Source organism: Pinus tabuliformis, chromosome 4_1 (genome assembly GCF_031772625.1).
Source record: "Pinus tabuliformis cultivar Carrire ecotype Pingquan chromosome 4_1, CPIR1, whole genome shotgun sequence".
NCBI classification, from domain to species: Eukaryota; Viridiplantae; Streptophyta; class Pinopsida; order Pinales; family Pinaceae; genus Pinus; species Pinus tabuliformis.
In genome coordinates, this window is record NC_142303.1 from 377,367,353 (window position 1) to 377,385,499 (window position 18,147).

Here is an 18,147-nt window from a genome sequence, read left to right on the forward strand (position 1 = left end):
AAGAATTCAAATATACACAAAAACAGAGCAAGTTTAGCATCTTTCATGAATTTTCAATGAAAATATATAGTAAATTAATTGGGTATATTTTAGGTGGTCATGAGGAATGATTGTTATCTTTCCTAATTAGATTCAATTCTCACAAGTGACATGATAAGCTAATATTGAATATATTATTAAAATGCTTTCAAACCTTATTTTAAAATAGATTTAACCCCTCAAAAGTATACCTTTACCTAAGAACAAAACACACCCCAAAAAAAAACATTTCTATCTGCTTAGCATTATACTCAGAATTGCTGTGAAAACCACACACCCCAAAGACCACAACCTTCTCAGAGTAAACTTAAAAATATGAAAGTTGAAATTAATATACAAACCATGGTAGTTTGTGACCCCTTGACAAAGCAACTTTTCCACAAAGACCGAACATGTTGTGGTGTTAATGTAACCAATGTTTTGCTATCTGTTGATATCTCTAATTAACTAAACCTAGGCAGTTTGTCCTGGGCTGCTTACCTCAACAGTTCATGTTAAAAGAATCTGCATACTATTCCTGGTTGATTTGTGGCCAATTGTTCTGCTAACTTTAGATATTTCTAGTTCAGTCAGCCGAAGCCATTTTACCTAGGTTGTTTATCCCAACGGTCAGTGATTAAAAGTTTCCCCGTTGATTTTGATGTAGTATCTCTGAAGTAGGTAAGGCCCATTTCATTAACAATGCCATTTACCTTCCCTACAGAAACATATACAAATCAATAAGCTCAGGCAAACCTGTGGTGCTAGAGGAGAACATGTTCCGCCACTGATTATGCAGACAAATTGAGCTGAATCTGAACTCATGATCACCTTGGAGGTACCAACAATGGCTGAAAAAAGAGAATGTTATCAGAGCCAACAATGGAGCTGAAAAAACAATTATGATTCCAACTTTTCGTAAGATAAAAAGGAGGAAAAAAAAGTGTTGATTACAGAGAGTTAGAGACTGCATAGAAAACAGATCGATAGCTAGAACTGTTCCCAATATCATGGGCGGCTTAATAAAATCACAGGAATTATGATACAGTTTTTTTAAAGACTACACATGTTTACATGCTCTTGGTGTGATTGATTGCAGGGTTTAACCCGAAAATAAAAAAAAAAACAACAACATGCAGGAGATGAGGATGAGATGAATGGATGGAAAGGGCGGCGTAAAAACTATACAGGGTGTAGCCTCATCCCATCAGATTCTGCGGGACCCTAATGCACAAATGTTACAAGTCAAACGGCCCAACTTCACAGACCCGTCCATCTGTCTGCGACTGGCACGGCAGGTGACCCCGAGCAATCATTAACTAGCCCCGGGTCACGGCCTGGCATTTCTTAATGCTCCGCTCTTGATTTAGGGTTTCTCAGCAGGGTTTCGATGAGGGTTGCCACGCGTTTGCTCGAGTTAAAGCTGACAACCAGAGTGATACAGAATCACAGATAATGCTCTGCATTGAGACAAATTAGCTGTTGGTCAGATTGATTAATGGAAATTGGGGCAAATTTAATGCAAATTAGGGCAAATTATTTGATTTCTTACCAGTATTGTTTCCGTGCTTCCCATGCTTCATCTTGGTGAGCTCCACCTGTGTCTCCATGAACAGATGCATTCTCTGGATCTCGATATCTCTGATGAATTCCATGCGCTGCTTCTCGAGAAGCATGAACTGCTGGAGTTTCGAACTCTCGACCCGCTCGTAGACCTCGCCGAACTTGAGAATGGCTCCAGTGAGCTCCTTGAAGGGGCTGCTGCTATTGTTATTGTTGATGTCGTTGTTGTTGTTGCCGATGTCGTGCAAGAATTTCTTCTTCTTGAACGGATTGCTCTTGCCGTTGCCGGCCATGTCCAGGCCGTTAGGGTAGCTATCAGTCGTGTCAGGGGTCTCGTCGGATTTGGACGAGGCCGAGTTAGGGGCCACGGTCATGTGGAGGTGCTGGTGGTGGCTGTTAATGGCAACTGGAGGCATCATGGCCATGTGCGTGGCCTCGTCGGGTGGCCGCTTAAGGGGCTTGGAGCCTGAGGGAGTGACCATGGCCAAGGGCTTCGCTTGTTGATGATGATGCTGGTGTTTCCGGGAGGGTCCTATGAGCTCGTCCAGCTTGTTAAAAAAGGGCCATTTACTGTTCCCGCCATTGTTGAAAATCCTGGATTTCTCAAGCTTGTATTTTTTTTTTAGCGTGTCGAGCCGGTTCTTGCACTGCACATCGGTCTTGGAGGTCTTGCTGCAATTCTCCCGGCTGCTCACCGCGTCGGCCACGTCTTTCCAGTGCTTCTGCTTCAGGTTGCCCCTGTTGAGCTCCACATAGCGAGTTCCCCAGGCTTCGATCAAGGTATTCGTGGCACCCTCGCTCCAACAATCGTCGCGCCCGTGGCCATGCCCGTGGCCACTACCTCCACCGTTGCCCGCTGTGGAGGGCACGAGGGTCTCGGCGATCCCATTGGCTGCTGACGCCGGCGTCGTGGCTACAGATACCGAAACGCCTGCGCCGGTGGCCATCCCATCACGCCCGGGTGCCGTGGTTGGTGCCTTGCCCGAGGGCGACGCTGCGACGTGCAAAGGTAGCGAGAGCGTTAGGCCGTGGTTGGGATGGGAAGTCGAAGCGCCACGCTGAATCGGATGGGGGTGTCGAGACGATGGTGTGTGATGATGCTGCTGTTGTTGCTGCTGCTGCTGCGGCTGTTGCTCGTCGATGCCCATACCCAATAACAAAATACCCAACCGAATCGAGAGGGGTAACCGGGAGCGGGACTGGTCGAATCCCAACTCAACGAAAAATCATAAAATCCTTTTGAGTTTTTCCCCGTTCCCGGCCCGGTCCGGCCTGGTCAGACATAGAAAACAGCAACCGCTCTCCGGTAGCGCCCTTTTTCTGGCTTCCCTTTCCCGTCATCCATTCCTCTCTGCTCTGTTTTTGCTTCGTTCGCTAGCAAATTGATTCATTCGATCGATCGACCAGTCTGAATCTAATTGCCCTTTGCCTTCTTCTGCCCTGGCTCCCCTGTTATACTCGCCGGCGACGAAATCAAAGACCGCGGGCGGGCAGGCATTTCCGGTGCAGTCGAACAAGGAAGGAAGGGAGCCGGGAGCCCTAATTGACCATTAGGAAGACCAAACCCAAGAAAACGGACTCCACAGCATCGGTAGGTGCGCCGTCCCTACGTCGGTGTAAGGTGGAGGGAGCTCATTGGGTCAAAAAGTAACTGCCGGCCGACCTGTCCGCCCAAGATGCCGGCGCCCGGCGGTCGGTGCGTGGGGCATCCCGGCCGCGAATCGGGCCATAGATGCTCCGCCTGACAGAATTGAAGCGACGACCCGCGGGCCTACCTTTCCCTGGTTATCAACCCCACACCCGACCCCAAATTCCACCCAGAGTAGTTCAACGAGGACTCAATTTTGTTCAGGAAACCAGGGAAATTTTTAGCGAGATTTCTATAAAATTTAGCTGAAATCTTTGGAAATCAATTTTGTTGGGAAAACCATAAAAAGAATTTAGCAAGATTTTCACAAAATTTAGAAATTTTGGAAATCAATTTTGTTCGGAAAATAATAGAAATTTCAGCAATATTTTATAAAATTTGAGTAAGTTTTTTGAAAATCAATTTTGTTGAGAAAACAATGGAAATTTTAGCAAAATTTCGATAAAATTTGGCTAAAAATTTTGAAAATCAATTTTGTTTAAAAAACAATAGAACTTTTAGCTAGATGTCGACAAAATTCGCTGAAATCAGGTTAAGTTTTAATATTTTAAATACTAAATCCATTTCCACCATTAAAAAAAACTTTAAACACTCCAACCATCAAACTTGAAAAAAAAAAAATATCTTAAAATTGTGACCTCCTAAACCAACGCCAATTTCAACCTGGCGCTCGGACTTGGGCGTCCTCTACACGCTAACTATATCGTTTTCCTTTTGTTCTTTCCGAGCAACACACTGTTGGAATTTCCAGACTTCCGGTGATGGAATCGGAATATCGGATTTACAGCAAATTGACTTACGGAAAACTCATTTGGAAACGATAAAATAATGCGGCAAGTGGGGGCCAGGGCATGTTAGTGAGATTTTAGCAGGGAATCTCTCTTTCCAGCAGGGAAGTTGATGAAAACTGCTGAGGGAGAACTGTGATTTTGATACTGAGCAAATAAATTTTATTTTACAAGTTATTTTATAAAAAAATAGTCTACTTAATTTATATTTGGGATGTTTTTTTATATTTATTTTATAAATTTGTTAGTTTTAATTATTTTGTTTGAAAATAGTAAATATTTAAATTTGAGTTGTGTAATTTATATTAATTTTTTTAAATATATAATTTAATTATACAATCAAAAACACATTTAAACAATTTCATTGAGCACAATTTTATTTTTAAATTTTAATAAAAAAACTTAACAACTATCATAATGAGATAATATTTTAAAATGTTAGTTTTCAATATTAAAAAATGGATTCAATCATCTCTAATATCCTTTCAAGTGAATTATTAAAAGATAATATTTAATATTTTGTTAAAATTAAAAAAAAAAAAAAAAAAATTAATATAAAAATTGAAGTCAACGATCTTCTATATCATTTTAATCAATTTAATTGTTAAATAGTTAATATGTGATATTTAGAATTTCATTAATTTTATATAAGTATATTAAAATCAAAATATTTATGAGAAATTTTGTAGAATTATTAAAAATAAATAAAATTTTATTTATTTTAAAATATACTAGATCACTATTTTTGGCACAATTTTACTTTTAAATTTTGGTAAAAAAACTAAACACTTATTATAATTAGACAAGGGGTTGTTTTTAGTGCGATTTTTTGGAGATTCCGGTGCTGAGATTCGGTGGAAATTTTGAGGTGAAATATTGATTTGTGTTATTTAAACTAGTTTTTTACTGTATATATGAATTCAGCACCCTGGAAAACTCCCATTGCACTTGATTGCACAGGATTACCCTTCAAATTCAGCACCCTAGAAAACTCCCACGGCATTTGATCGCACAGGATTACCCTTCAAGCTTGTGATTTCAATAAATTCCTGCGAGATTTTAGAGAAATAACACCAAAAAAACCCACCATAAAAACTTCCAAAATATCACACTAAAGACAACTCCACTAGACAATATTTTAAAATATTTATCATAATTAGATGGTGATTGAAAATGTTATTTTTAATATTAAAAATAGATTAATCATCTTTAATATTTTTAATTATATAACCATCTCTAATACTTTTTAATTTATATAATTATATTAAAATCAAAATATTAAAAAAAAAATTGTAAATTATTATAAATAAATAATTTTTTATTTATTTTGAAAAAATTAAAATAAAATTCATAAAAATTTTGAAAGTTTTAAGTCAGTGATTTAAATCTTTTACATTTTAGTATAATTGAAAAATCAAAATATTTCAAATTTAAAAAGAAAATCTATTTAGTTTGAAACAATTTTATCAAATATTTTATTAATATAATTGAAATTTAAAATAAATTCATATAAAATTTGAAGTTTTAAGGCCATAGTTTAAATATTTTACATCTTATTTTTTAAGCATAGCTTTTGGTCAATTTTATCCTACATACATCTTTTAGTATCACAAGTTTGAGTTGCGAAAATTTCACCAAACATTATTGCTCCCTTCCAATGAACAAAGTCAAAACATGGAAGAGTTAAACTCTAAATCTGCACATGGTCTTTGACCTTTTTGAAGGCATCTTATCAACTAATTTTCCCTAAAATCTGGTCTGGATTCATGAGACTTGCATGTTTGACCTTTATAATCTACACAATCCTATTGCCCTAAATTTTTCCAAAACACAATCCATTTATATATTCAAAAACACAAACAAAAATTAATGATTGAATTTCAAACAATAATTGAAATCTACTCAATACATGGAGGACAACTTCTTGCTAATCCTGGAGTCATAAAATATTATTTAAACCACGAGATTCAAAATTCAAATTTCCCATATATTATGAAGTATTATGTAAACCATAAAATTCAATATTCAAATCTCTGATCGAACAAACCAACAAAAATGTCCACCAACAAAAATAAAAACCTAAATCTAGTAATCAATTTTTATATCAACCCTAAATGATAACCCAAAAAGAATTTGAAATCATGGTGAAACTCTGCTCATCCCTAAAAGTTTCTGCTGAACTCATTATGGAGGTATCAGCAAAATGCAGGTGCCTGCTCCCTCCAAGTTCCATAACGTTGTGTTGAATTCTGCGCCGGTTTCCGGCCCTCAGTCCTTCGGGAATGGGAATCCCGGAGGTCACGTGAGGCGGTGCGGAGCTGTCGCGGTCAAAGGGAGGGCAATGAGCGTTCAAATCCAACAGACAACACGACGCCCGCACCCAGTGAGCGGGCAAATGATTTCCAGACTCCAAAGCATGAAGTTAATGCGCACCCGCTCGCCTGTCGCTGTCTCTAATGTTTTGTCATCATATCATGTCGACCATGTCAGCTACCAGAAGGTGATGACGTGGCACTGAGTTCGCACATTGTAATGGAAGTCACTGACAGTGACAGGCGAAGATGCCAACTTTTACGACCGGCGAAGGCTTTGGAAGCGGGAATTCCCATGCCATGTGGCTTCACCAGACTTCCGTTCTCCGCGGCTTCTGGTTGGCCGGCCCTACGCCGCTCACTCTACGGAAATTACGGTACTGACCAACGAAATACACACTTTCCGAGGAATCCTTGCCGGAATTCAACTACTCAAATGAATGCAGACCACCCGAAAATCAGTGGAATCGGTGGGTCCCAATGCCACGTGCTAAAACCCACGAGGGCACGAAAAATACGGGCGTAGCTTTTCGAGGCGACTTTTCGAGTATTTTTTAATTTTTTTAGTGAATAACTCGTATTGAAATGGTAAAAAATATTATTCTCGAAAAAAAAACCTTGGTTTATTTTTTAATCTCATTTGTGTATAATTTAGTGGAGATTTATTGAAATCATTAGTTTGACTAGTTAACTCTGCACAATCGAAAAATTTCAATTTTTTTTTGAGGTTGCTTTTGAATCTATTTATGCAATCTAAAAATCAGTTTAAACAATACAAATTAAAATTTCACAATTTTTTTCGTGGCCAAAAATCTAAGAGAAACTCCTAAAAATCATACTTAAAAAACAACTCCTTTAAATTATATTTTTAAATGTATAAATATATTTAATGTTATGGAAAATTCTAAATACACTAAAATTATATGAATTCAACAACTTTAAATTATAATTTTTCCAAATTTTAATTGGATTTCCAACTATAAAATCTATACATCAAAAAATAAATACACACTCCTAACCATTGAATTTTACAATTCTAATGATATAATAAAGAGTTTAAAAAGAAAACTTAATGGGTTAATAATGATATAATAAAGAATTTAAAAAGAAAATTTGTAGGTTTATGATTTTTAATTATATTATTGAAAGCATAGTTACTAAGTTTGATAACATATAATTTTTTTTTCCCAAAATAAATTAGTAATTTTTATTTTTAGGGAATAAAAGTTATATTATTTAGACACATCATGTGTGTATGTAGATCTGAGCAATACTAAGTTTGATATAGGACGCAAACAAAAGTCAAAAGAGGGTTTGGGAGAGAAACTCTAGGGACAAAGAACCCTAGATACAGAGCAGAGAAAACCATGCAAAAACAGGGCACGCATACCCGAAAATAGAACCCAGGGCATGCAACCTCGCAAAATCCCAAAAAGGAATAGAATCAGTACAAAAATAACTAGGCCATCCTCGCACAACAAATCAGAAAAATACAAGAAAACTGAGCAAGAACCCCATGCCACAACAAGTGGAAATTCTTAGGGTAGAAAACCCAACATCAAGAGAAGATAAACTAAAAAAAACAGGGTACAGGTCACCCTAAAAGCTCAAAAAGGTGACCCAAAACCAGGGCACAAAAGAGAAAACGACTGAGCCACAAAGCCCAACAAAAGCCCACACAAATACCTTGTAGAGAACTGAGAAGTTGACCATTGGATAATATGGAAAGTGGCAGGAAAAAGTTTTAATGTGACGCAAAAGAAAGAAGAGTGGACCTATGACGATGACAGCGTTGACGAAGTTAAGAAGCCACTGCAAATATGTATGTTTTCCCATAGCAAACAAAATCCACCACAGAAAGCCCAGTCCACGTGACAAAGACTAACCCTAGCAGGAAAAGGCATGAGAAAGAGTTGAGGAGCTTCGCCCCCTCAACTCTACCCACACAAGACTAGGCGACGACATGACGACAACCACGAGCCAGCATCAAAACCTACAAGGAAAAAGATTCATGACAAAGAAGAGAATGGGAGGCATGAACCAGGGTCGGAGCAGCTAGGGTTAGTCACCCGACCCTGATCCCTCAACTCCCCCCTGCAACATATAATTTTTCAAATAACAAGCAACTTTGCAATGCTCTTCCATAATTAGATTTACTTTTTCTTCCACTTATATATCTTATTCATTATCTTTTTATGAATATTGTCCACGTGGACTTTCATTCACATCTTATTCGTTATCTAGCCATGGATTGATTAGGAACTGTTCATTATTTTCTCATATTTGTTGTGATATTGGCTTCAATGGTAGCAAAAGCAACAACTAGCGATGTGAAATATCTTGTATACTCAACCACACAAACATGGCATAATTCACCAAAACTTCGTGCAATGTGACTTTCTATTCATAGCTCTCTATTTTATCCCTCTCTTCCTATGTAAGGTTAATGAAGGCCAAATAGAGCAATCTTGTTGTGACAATGAGCCTTGTTAAGTTTTGCAAAGCTTCCATCTAGGTTGCTAGCTTGAAAGCCAATCATGCTATGATGATGATGAGGGAAAGAGAAAGAGTTGCATTTAAGGATTGTGTTTGGAATTTCATGGACAAGATGTGTAAGATTAGCGGATCCTTGGTGGCACTAAAAAACTTGGATATGAACATATTATATTAAAGATAACAATGCTCATGTCCATCACCAAAGTTCACTAGTATAGTTTATGAGTTTCCCATGGTAAATATGACAATGTTAATGTTCTTCATTATATTTACCCAAAAATTGAATAGAATGAGCAAATTGAATTAAATTGAATAGTTCACCCGACGAATCAAACTTTTGGACTTTTGTATTAATTGATTGGTAACTATGGTTAAAAGTGAGGGATTGTTAATATTTTCAATAGGATTCAAGCCTTTCCAAGGACATTTATGCTTATGCTCATGCTTGTACTTGTAATCATAATTGAGGTTAGGTGCAAGTCTTAAACAACTTTAAGGAATTAGATATTCACCACTCTCGACTTCTTTACTAAAGGATTTTCATTTGAATGATGCCAACAAGCTATCATGCCATAAATTCCACTAAATTGGCCAGGAGTCATTGCATCGAGGTAACTAGATTACTCATTAAAAAAAATACGAATGAAAAGGTTAATGGTGATTTGTTACATTAGTGAATGTAGGTTGTTGTTAATGCACCCACTAGTGTTCAAGTTTCTTTAGCATGCACCCACTAGTGTTCAAGTTTCATTAGCATCCTCAAGATTGTGCTTATGACAATTGATCCATAAACTGACATGGATATTCCACTAGAGCAATCCATTACAAAATATTTTATAATATTTTGAAATATTAGATTATGTAATTTGTTTCCTTAGATCTCATATTAATTCTTAACAATTTATTGCTTAAATTTATGAAATAATTGAAATAACAAATGAACACAAAATGTATCCTTGGAAACTCAATATAGATAAAACTTAGCTAGAAGATGAGGCCTATGCTTTACTCTCTTTCCTTTAGTTATAAAATTCAAATACTATAAAAGAGGCACTCACTATGGAGTTACTTTTGACACTATGGATTGAAAGACTACTACAATTTTTTATCCTTCTCTATAATGATCTGAAATCACTCTCCCTGATACTTTGTTTAACTATGGAATAAGTATAATGCTAAAAAGTGGAACCCTTTCTCCTCCTAACAACATGGCTTTTAACATAGCCCCATAACCATATAGGGTTTAGGATTTTTGCATCCTCAACCCTCAATTAGTGATAATGTTTTGGACCTTCTAAAATTTCCAAGAATTTTCATGTGTGGCTAACTCTGCATGTGTCATTAATGGGGGTTGATGTGGCATCTACTTCTACTATGGTGATTAAGAAGGTTAGTCAACTTGTAAGAGGCATAACTTTTGCATATGAATTATGATTAAGGTGATTTTCACACCATAGGAAAGGTCTTTGCATTAGGGGATTTTTGAGGTCTAAAATGGGCCTCCTAAGGAAATTATAAAATAATAGTGGAAATAATAAAATAAGATTATATTACATCATCAAATTTTAGAGGAGAAAAAGGAAAAACTATTTTTTCAACTAGTATTTTCAATTTATCTCCCTATGGGTTTACTCAAATTTCAAGCAGAAACACTTGTTGATGCATAATTTGATTCCCAATACAAGGAGTACCCATGTTGCATACTTTCGATAGACCCTGCTACACAAAAAAATGAGAAATACATGAAAAACGTGATTGCAATCACGTTTTTTCATGTATTTCTCATTTTTCGTGTAGTAGGGTCCATCAAAAGTATGCAATATGGGTACTTTTTGGATGAGGAATTAATTTTTTCATCCAATGAGTACTGCCGCTCAAAATTTGAGTAAAAAATTAGGGAGATAAGTTGAAAATACGAGTTGAAAAAGTAGTTTTATTATTTTTTAATCTTTTAACTTTCTTACTCCAAAAATGGTGAATCATCCCCCATGGTTAACATCATCATCTTGAATCCTATTGGTTCTTATAAAGTTTATTTTGGTTGTACATTTTTCTTAGGAGGCCCATTTTAGACCTCAAAATTCCCCTAATGTGTGTAGAACAATGTTAAGGGGCTACGAACTATGCTTGCAAAGTTTTGACCTCAAAAAATTCCATTTTTTGCCTCAAAATGGCTTGGAAAGGTTCCAAACCTGAATTTTCCACATTTGAACTAGCCAATTAAATGGGCCCCACAATCTAATTCCTCCTATTTTTCCACGAAAAAAGTATAAAGTGAAATGAAACATTATAAATAATCATCATTCTAGATCATATCTTCCCATTCAAGGAGGATTTTGGTCCCCAAAAGCCTTTACTAAATGAGGTGACAGATTTTTTCCTCTGCCTTCTCCTTAGGGTACCATTTTTCCTTTCTTGGAAATTGTCCTCTCAACCCAGTCTATAAAAAGGTCATCCTATCATTATCTATTAATTTTGGTATCTCTCTTACCAACTCTGGCTAAGCTTCCACTACTAAATCTTCTATAGTAGGTAGAACCTACTCCTCAATTTCTTGATCCAACTTAGAAGACTCATTGATTTTCAAATTCTCCACATTCACTACTGAGTAAATGCACATAGTATGCGGGTAGAGTAAGTTTGTAGGTAATATCACCCACCTTTTCCAATAAGTCAAAAGGTCCATGCCATAAAGCCTTAATCTCTGTACCAAGACCCTATAGTCTTTCCTTGTTCATTCGTAACAAAACTTTGTGTATCACTTTAAATGATTTCTTAGTTATACATTGATCATGTCTAGCCTTGTATCTTTCTTATGATTTCTTTGATGTCTCCTATACTTACAAATGGATCTTCCTAATCCTTTCAAAAAATTCCTTTACATTAATTCATTATCCTATTATGTATTCTCTCAGTCTTCCTTGTAACAACATCTGAGGGTTGTGAAATTTCAACGAATCACAAAAACTGGAAATTATTCTCCTAACTTATGCAATTTATTTGTCTTCTTGTTAATTATTAATGACAAATATCGAGTAACTCACACTAAAATTCATCACAAAAAAAAATACACTGTAGAATATAAAATACTAGAACTGAGTGTAGAAATTACTTGTAGATTCAAACCACATATTGTAATATGCTAAAACAATTGACTTGAATCTACTCTACTGATTAGCGGAAACAATAAATGATCGATGAATCACGAAGCATATTATAAGAGAAAGAATTCAATCACACATAACACAAAAATTTCCTAGGGAAAGCCACAACCAAAAACCCATTCTATATGTACATTTCATTAGTCAAAGAATCTGGATGAATACAATATGTTATGCTCAACCATTAGATCAATCTGAACAAATATTTTCTATCCTATGCCTGGCTGACTACCTTTGGCCAATACTTAGCGAACTTCCTATCCTTATTTCTTGCTCTCACAGACTCCACGCACAAACTTATGCTTCCTATTTCTTGGTCTCACCGACTCATGCTCACAAAAAAATGATTAAACTCATGCCTTCACTCCTCCTTTTAAAGGCAATTCCAATGGTTAAAATTAGCATGTTTTCTAGTTAAGGAATGATTTATTTTAGGCCTTCCTCTAACTGCATGCACCATCTGTTTAGTTTAGATGATTTTACAACTGATAGTACACTATCCCTGAACTCCAATCTCAATTGGGTCTTTCTCTGATCTGACATGCATGAGTTAATTATGAGTGAATATTCAATTTACTAATCATTGTAGGTTACACACCACTACTACAGGTAACACCTCACTACCGCAGGTTACACCCCACTACAGTAAGTCACACCCCACTACAGTAAGTTACACCTCACTACAATAAGTCACACCCTACTATTGCAGGTTACACCTCACTACTGGATCTTCCACTAATTCCTCCATTAGTCGGAACTAGTTTAACTAAATTTAACTTAGTTAGACTGAATTAAATAACTACAACTCAAATTAAACTCAACTAGTGCTCCTAATTGTAGGAGACACTCTACATGACTCTAGTTACACCCTCAACTCGAATTAACTGATCTAACTAAGTCAAATTAACTTAGTTAACTATTACAAATTGTCATGAGATGTGGAAATACAATTTATTTCATAATTTAATTCAAGGACAAATTATATTAAGATTTTTTCTCGATGCTATTTTTAACATTTCTTGTTGCTATTTTCAACACTCCCTCTCAACAAGAAAGAAATTCAACTCTATACCGATCTGGTACCTTTGGAATGTTCTACATGTAACACTTGTCACTTTTGTTGTTGCTACTACAACATTTGCAACCCAAAAAAGAGCATCCAAACAAAATAAACTGAATCAGTTGTGTTTGCAAGTGTCTACTGGGAAAACTGTGTTTTTTTTTACTCTGTTACTGAGCATCTTTCTTTTCTTTCAAAACTCATCTACACTCCTCAGTATCTGACTGACATTGATCCTCCTGCTACTAAATATTGTGGGCCCCCGTAGCAAGGTAATGATCCATGAGGAAAAAAGCACCCCAATGGACCCTGCCCAAATTTATGCACTCTTGGAACTATTGCTTCACATCGCCCCACCTCTCACCTGGAGGTATGGATGCATGTGCTCCCTCTGCTCACTTGGCTCAAAATTCCCTGCTACTGGAGGTCTCTGCTTGAGTGGATGTCTCCACTCGGCCTCCTCTTTTCTTCTCCAATTGTGATTGCTCCATAATTTGTTGAGGTTGCTTCTGATGCTACATGTTGAGAGGTCTAACACACTCCCTCTCAACCACCAAATCTCTAGTCTTTGCCTTGATCCTCAAGGATTTTCATGCATGAGCTTAATATGATTTACTAATATTATTGTTGTTACTGCTTTGTTGTTGCTTCCGCACTTTTGCTGCAACTAATGAAATAATGCGTCTGATCTCCTCAGATCCTGATGTACTAGCTTCCATAGGGTTTCTCCCTCTGAAACTAGACTCCCTCTGAGTCTCAATCTCCCTATGGGAAATCTCTCTGCTTCCTCTTGGAGACTTTCACTATCCTCTTGCACTGAAAATTGGACTGCAAAGCTCTGCACTGGGAATCTCCTGGCTGGAATTGCACCTGCATACTACAACTGGGAAATTTGCGCTGCCAATGTCTACAAGGAAAACTTCAAATTCTTCTCTTCTAATGTGATTTCTGCTCCGATACCATGTAGAAATTTCTACAAATCTAACTCTGGTACCATGTAGAAATTTCTACAAATATAGCTCTGATACCATGTATAAATTGCTTGTAGATTCAAACTACATATTGTAATATGCCAAAAAAATTGACTTGAATCTACTCTACTTATTAGTGGAAACAATAAATGATCGATGAAATCACGAAGCATATAAGAGAAAGAATTCAATCACACATAACACAATAATTTCCTAGGGAAAACCACAACTAAAAACCCCTGTTATCTATATATTGCATTAGTCGAAGAATCTGTATGAATACAATATGCTCTGCTCAACCTTGAGCTTAACCTACACAAGTATTTTCTATTCTCTACCTGGATGGCTACCTTTGGCCAATACTTAGCCAAATTCCTAGCCTCCAAGCTCCTTATTCCTTGATCTCACATGGTCCACGCACAAACTTATGCTTCCTATTGCTTGGTCTCACTAACTTGTGCTAAAACAATGATTAAACTTGTGCCTTCATTCCTCATTTTAAAGGCAATTTGAATGGTTAAAATTAATGACTTTTCTAATTAAGGAATGATTTATTTTAGGCCTTCTTCTAACTGCATGCACCATCTGTTTAATTTATATTAAATTACAACTGATAGTACATTGTCCCAGAACTCCAATCTCAACTGGGTCTTTCTCTGATCTGACATGCATGAGTTAATTATTAGTGAATATTTAGTTTACCCATAACTGCAGGTTACACCCCACTAACTGCAGGTTACACCTCGGTGGTTCCCAATGCCACGTGCTAAAACCCACGAGGGCACGAAAAATACCGGCGTAGCTTTTCGAGGCGACATTTCGAGTATTTTTTAATTTTTTTAGTGAATAACTCGTATTTAAATGGTTAAAAAATATTATTCTTGAAAAAAAAACATTGGTTTATTTTTTAATAATCATTTGTGTATAATTTAGTGGAGATTTATTGAAATCATTAGTTTGACTAGTTAACTCTGCACACTCGAAAAACTCCAATTTATTTTTGAGGTTTCTTTTGAATTTATTTATGTAATCTAAAAACCAGTTTAAACAATACAAATTAAAATTTCACCACAATTTTTTTCGTGGTCAAAAATCTAGCAAAAACTCCTAAAAATCATACTTAAAAAACAACTCCTTTAAATTATATTTTTAAATGTATAAATATATTTAATGTTATGGAAAATTCTAGATACACTAAAATTGTATGAATTCAACAACTTTAAATTATAATTTTTCCAAATTTTAATTGGATTTCCAACTATAAAATCTATACATTAAAAAAATAAATACACACTCCCAACCATTGAATTTTACAGTTCTAATGATATAATAAAGAGTTTAAAAAGAAAACTTTAATAATGATATAATAAAGAATTTAAAAAGAAAATCTGTAGGTTAATGATTTTTAATTATATTATTGAAAGCATAGTTACTAAGTTTGACAACATATAATTTATTTTTTCCCAAAATAAATTAGTAATTTTTATTTTTAGGGAATAAAAATTATATTATTTAGACACATCATGTGTGTATGTAGATCTGAGCAATAAGTTTGATATAGGATGCAAACAAAAGTCAAAAGAGGGTTTGGGAGAGAAACTCTAGGGACAAAGAACCCTAGATACAGAGCAGAGAAAACCATGCAAAAACAGGGCACGCATACCCGAAAATAGAACCCAGGGCATGCAACCTCACAAAAACCCAAAAAGGAACAGAATCAGTACAAAAATAACTAGGCCATCCTCGCACAACAAATCAGAAAAATACAAGAAAACTGAGCAAGAACCCCATGCCACAACAAGTGGAAATTCTTAGGGTAGAAAACCCAACATCAAGAGAAGATAAACTAAAAAAAACAGGGTACAAGTCACCCTAAAAGCTCAAAAAGGTGACCCAAAACCAGGGCACAAAAGAGAAAACAACTGAGCCGCAAAGCCCAACGAAAACCCACACAAATACCTTGTAGAGAACTAAGAAGTTGACCATTGGATAATATGGAAAGTGGCAGGAAGAAGTTGTAATGTGACGCAAAAGAAAGAAGAGTGGACCTATGACGATGACGGCGTCGACGAAGTTGAGAAGCCACTACAAATATGTATGTTTTCCCATAGCAAACAAAATCCACCACAGAAAGCCCAGTCCACGTGACAAAGACTAACCCTAGCAGGAAAAGGCATGAGAAAGAGTTGAGGAGCTTCGCCCCCTCAACTCTACCCACACAAGACCAGGCAACGACATGACGACAACCACGAGCCAGCATCAAAACCTACAAGGAAAAAGATTCATGACAAAGAAGAGAATGGGAGGCATGAACCAGGGTCGAAGCAGCTAGGGTTAGTCACCCCGACCCCGATCCCTCAACTCCCCCCTGCAACATATAATTTTTCAAATAACAAGCAACTTTGCAATGCTCTTCCATAATTAGATTTACTTTTTCTTCCACTTATATATCTTATTCATTATCTTTTTATGAATATTGTCCACGTGGACTTTCATTCACATGTTATTTGTTATCTAGCCATGGATTGATTAGGAACTATTCATTATTTTCTCATATTTGTTGTGATATTGGCTTCAATGGTAGCAAAAGCAACAACTAACGATGTGAAATATCTTGTATACTCAACCACAGAAACATGGCATAATTCACCAAAACTTCGTGCAATGTGACTTTCTATTCGTAGCTCTCTATTTTATCCTCTTCTTATGTAAGGTTAATGAAGGCCAAATAGAGCAATCTTGTTGTGACAATGAGCCTTGTTAAGTTTTGCAAAGCTTCCATCTAGGTTGCTAGCTTGAAAGCCAATCATGTCATGATGATGATGAGGGAAATAGAAAGAGTTGCATTTAAGGATTGTGTTTGGAATTTCATGGACAAGATGTGTAAGATTAGTGGATCCTTGGTGGCACTAAAAAACTTGGATATGAACATATTATATTAAAGATAACAATGCTCATGTCCATCACCAAAGTTCACTAGTATAGTTTATGAGTTTCCCATGGTAAATATGAAAATGTTAATGTTCTTCATTATATTTACCCAAAAATTGAATAGAATGAGCAAATTGAATTAAATTGAATAGTTCGCCCGACGAATCAAACTTTTGGACTTTTGTATTAATTGATTGGTAACTATGGTTAAAAGTGAGGGATTGTTAATATTTTCAATAGGATTCAAGCCTTTCCAAGGACATTTATGCTTATGCTTATGCTTGTACTTGTAATCATAATTGGGGTTAGGTGCAAGTCTTAAACAAATTTAAGGAATTAGATATTCACCACTCTCGACTTCTTTACTAAAGGATTTTGATTTGAATGATGCCAACAAGCTACCATGCCCATAAATTCCACTAAATTGGCCAGGAATCACTGCATCGAGGTAACTAGATTACTCATTAAAAAAAATACGAATGAAAAGGTTAATGGTGATTTGTTACATTAGTGAATGTAGGTTGTTGTTAATGCACCCACTAGTGTTCAAGTTTCTTTAGCATGCACCCACTAGTGTTCAAGTTTCATTAGCATCCTCAAGATTGTGCTTATGACAATTGATCCATAAACTGACATGGATATTCCACTAGAACAATCCATTACAAAATATTTTATAATATTTTGAAATATTAGATTATGTAATTTGTTTCCTTAGATCTCATATTAATTCTTAACAATTTATTGCTTAAATTTATGAAATAATTGAAATAACAAATGAACACAAAATGTATCCTTGGAAACTCAATATAGGATAAAACTTAGCTAGAAGATGAGGCCTATGCTTTACTCTCTTTCCTTTAGTTATAAAATTCAAATACTATAAAAGAGGCACTCACTATGGAGTTACTTTTGACACTATGGATTGAAAGACTACTACAATTTTTTATCCTTCTCTATAATGATCTAAAATCACTCTCCCTGATACTTTGTTTAACTATGGAATAAGTATAATGCTAAAATGTGGAACCCTTTCTCCTCCTAACAACATGGATTTTAACATAGCCCCATAACCATATAGGGTTTAGGGTTTTTGCATCCTCAACCCTCAATTAGTGATAATGTTTTGGACCTTCTAAAATTTCCAAGAATTTTCATGTGTGGCTAACTCTGCATGTGTCATTAATGGGGGTTGATGTGTC

General features: G+C 35.9%; 1 protein-coding gene across 1 annotated transcript; it reads right to left on the reverse strand.

Annotated features, from left to right (window-relative positions):
- Nucleotides 1-990: 990 nt before the first annotated feature.
- On the reverse strand, nucleotides 991-3,143 carry LOC149175877 (trihelix transcription factor ENAP2-like). Its single transcript, XM_089419775.1, has 2 exons — nucleotides 1,571-3,143; nucleotides 991-1,478 (listed from the first exon to the last, which is right to left on the reverse strand). Exons 1-2 carry the CDS (start codon nucleotides 2,727-2,729, stop codon nucleotides 1,465-1,467), a joined length of 1,173 nt encoding a protein of 390 aa, XP_089275901.1. The 5' UTR covers nucleotides 2,730-3,143; the 3' UTR covers nucleotides 991-1,464.
- Between the last annotated feature and the right edge of the window lie 15,004 nt (nucleotides 3,144-18,147).

Bases quoted from the DNA above. Each gene is read 5' to 3' on its own strand.
- LOC149175877 (XM_089419775.1), bottom strand. From the start codon at position 2,729: ATGGGCATCGACGAGCAACAGCCGCAGCAGCAGCAGCAACAACAGCAG.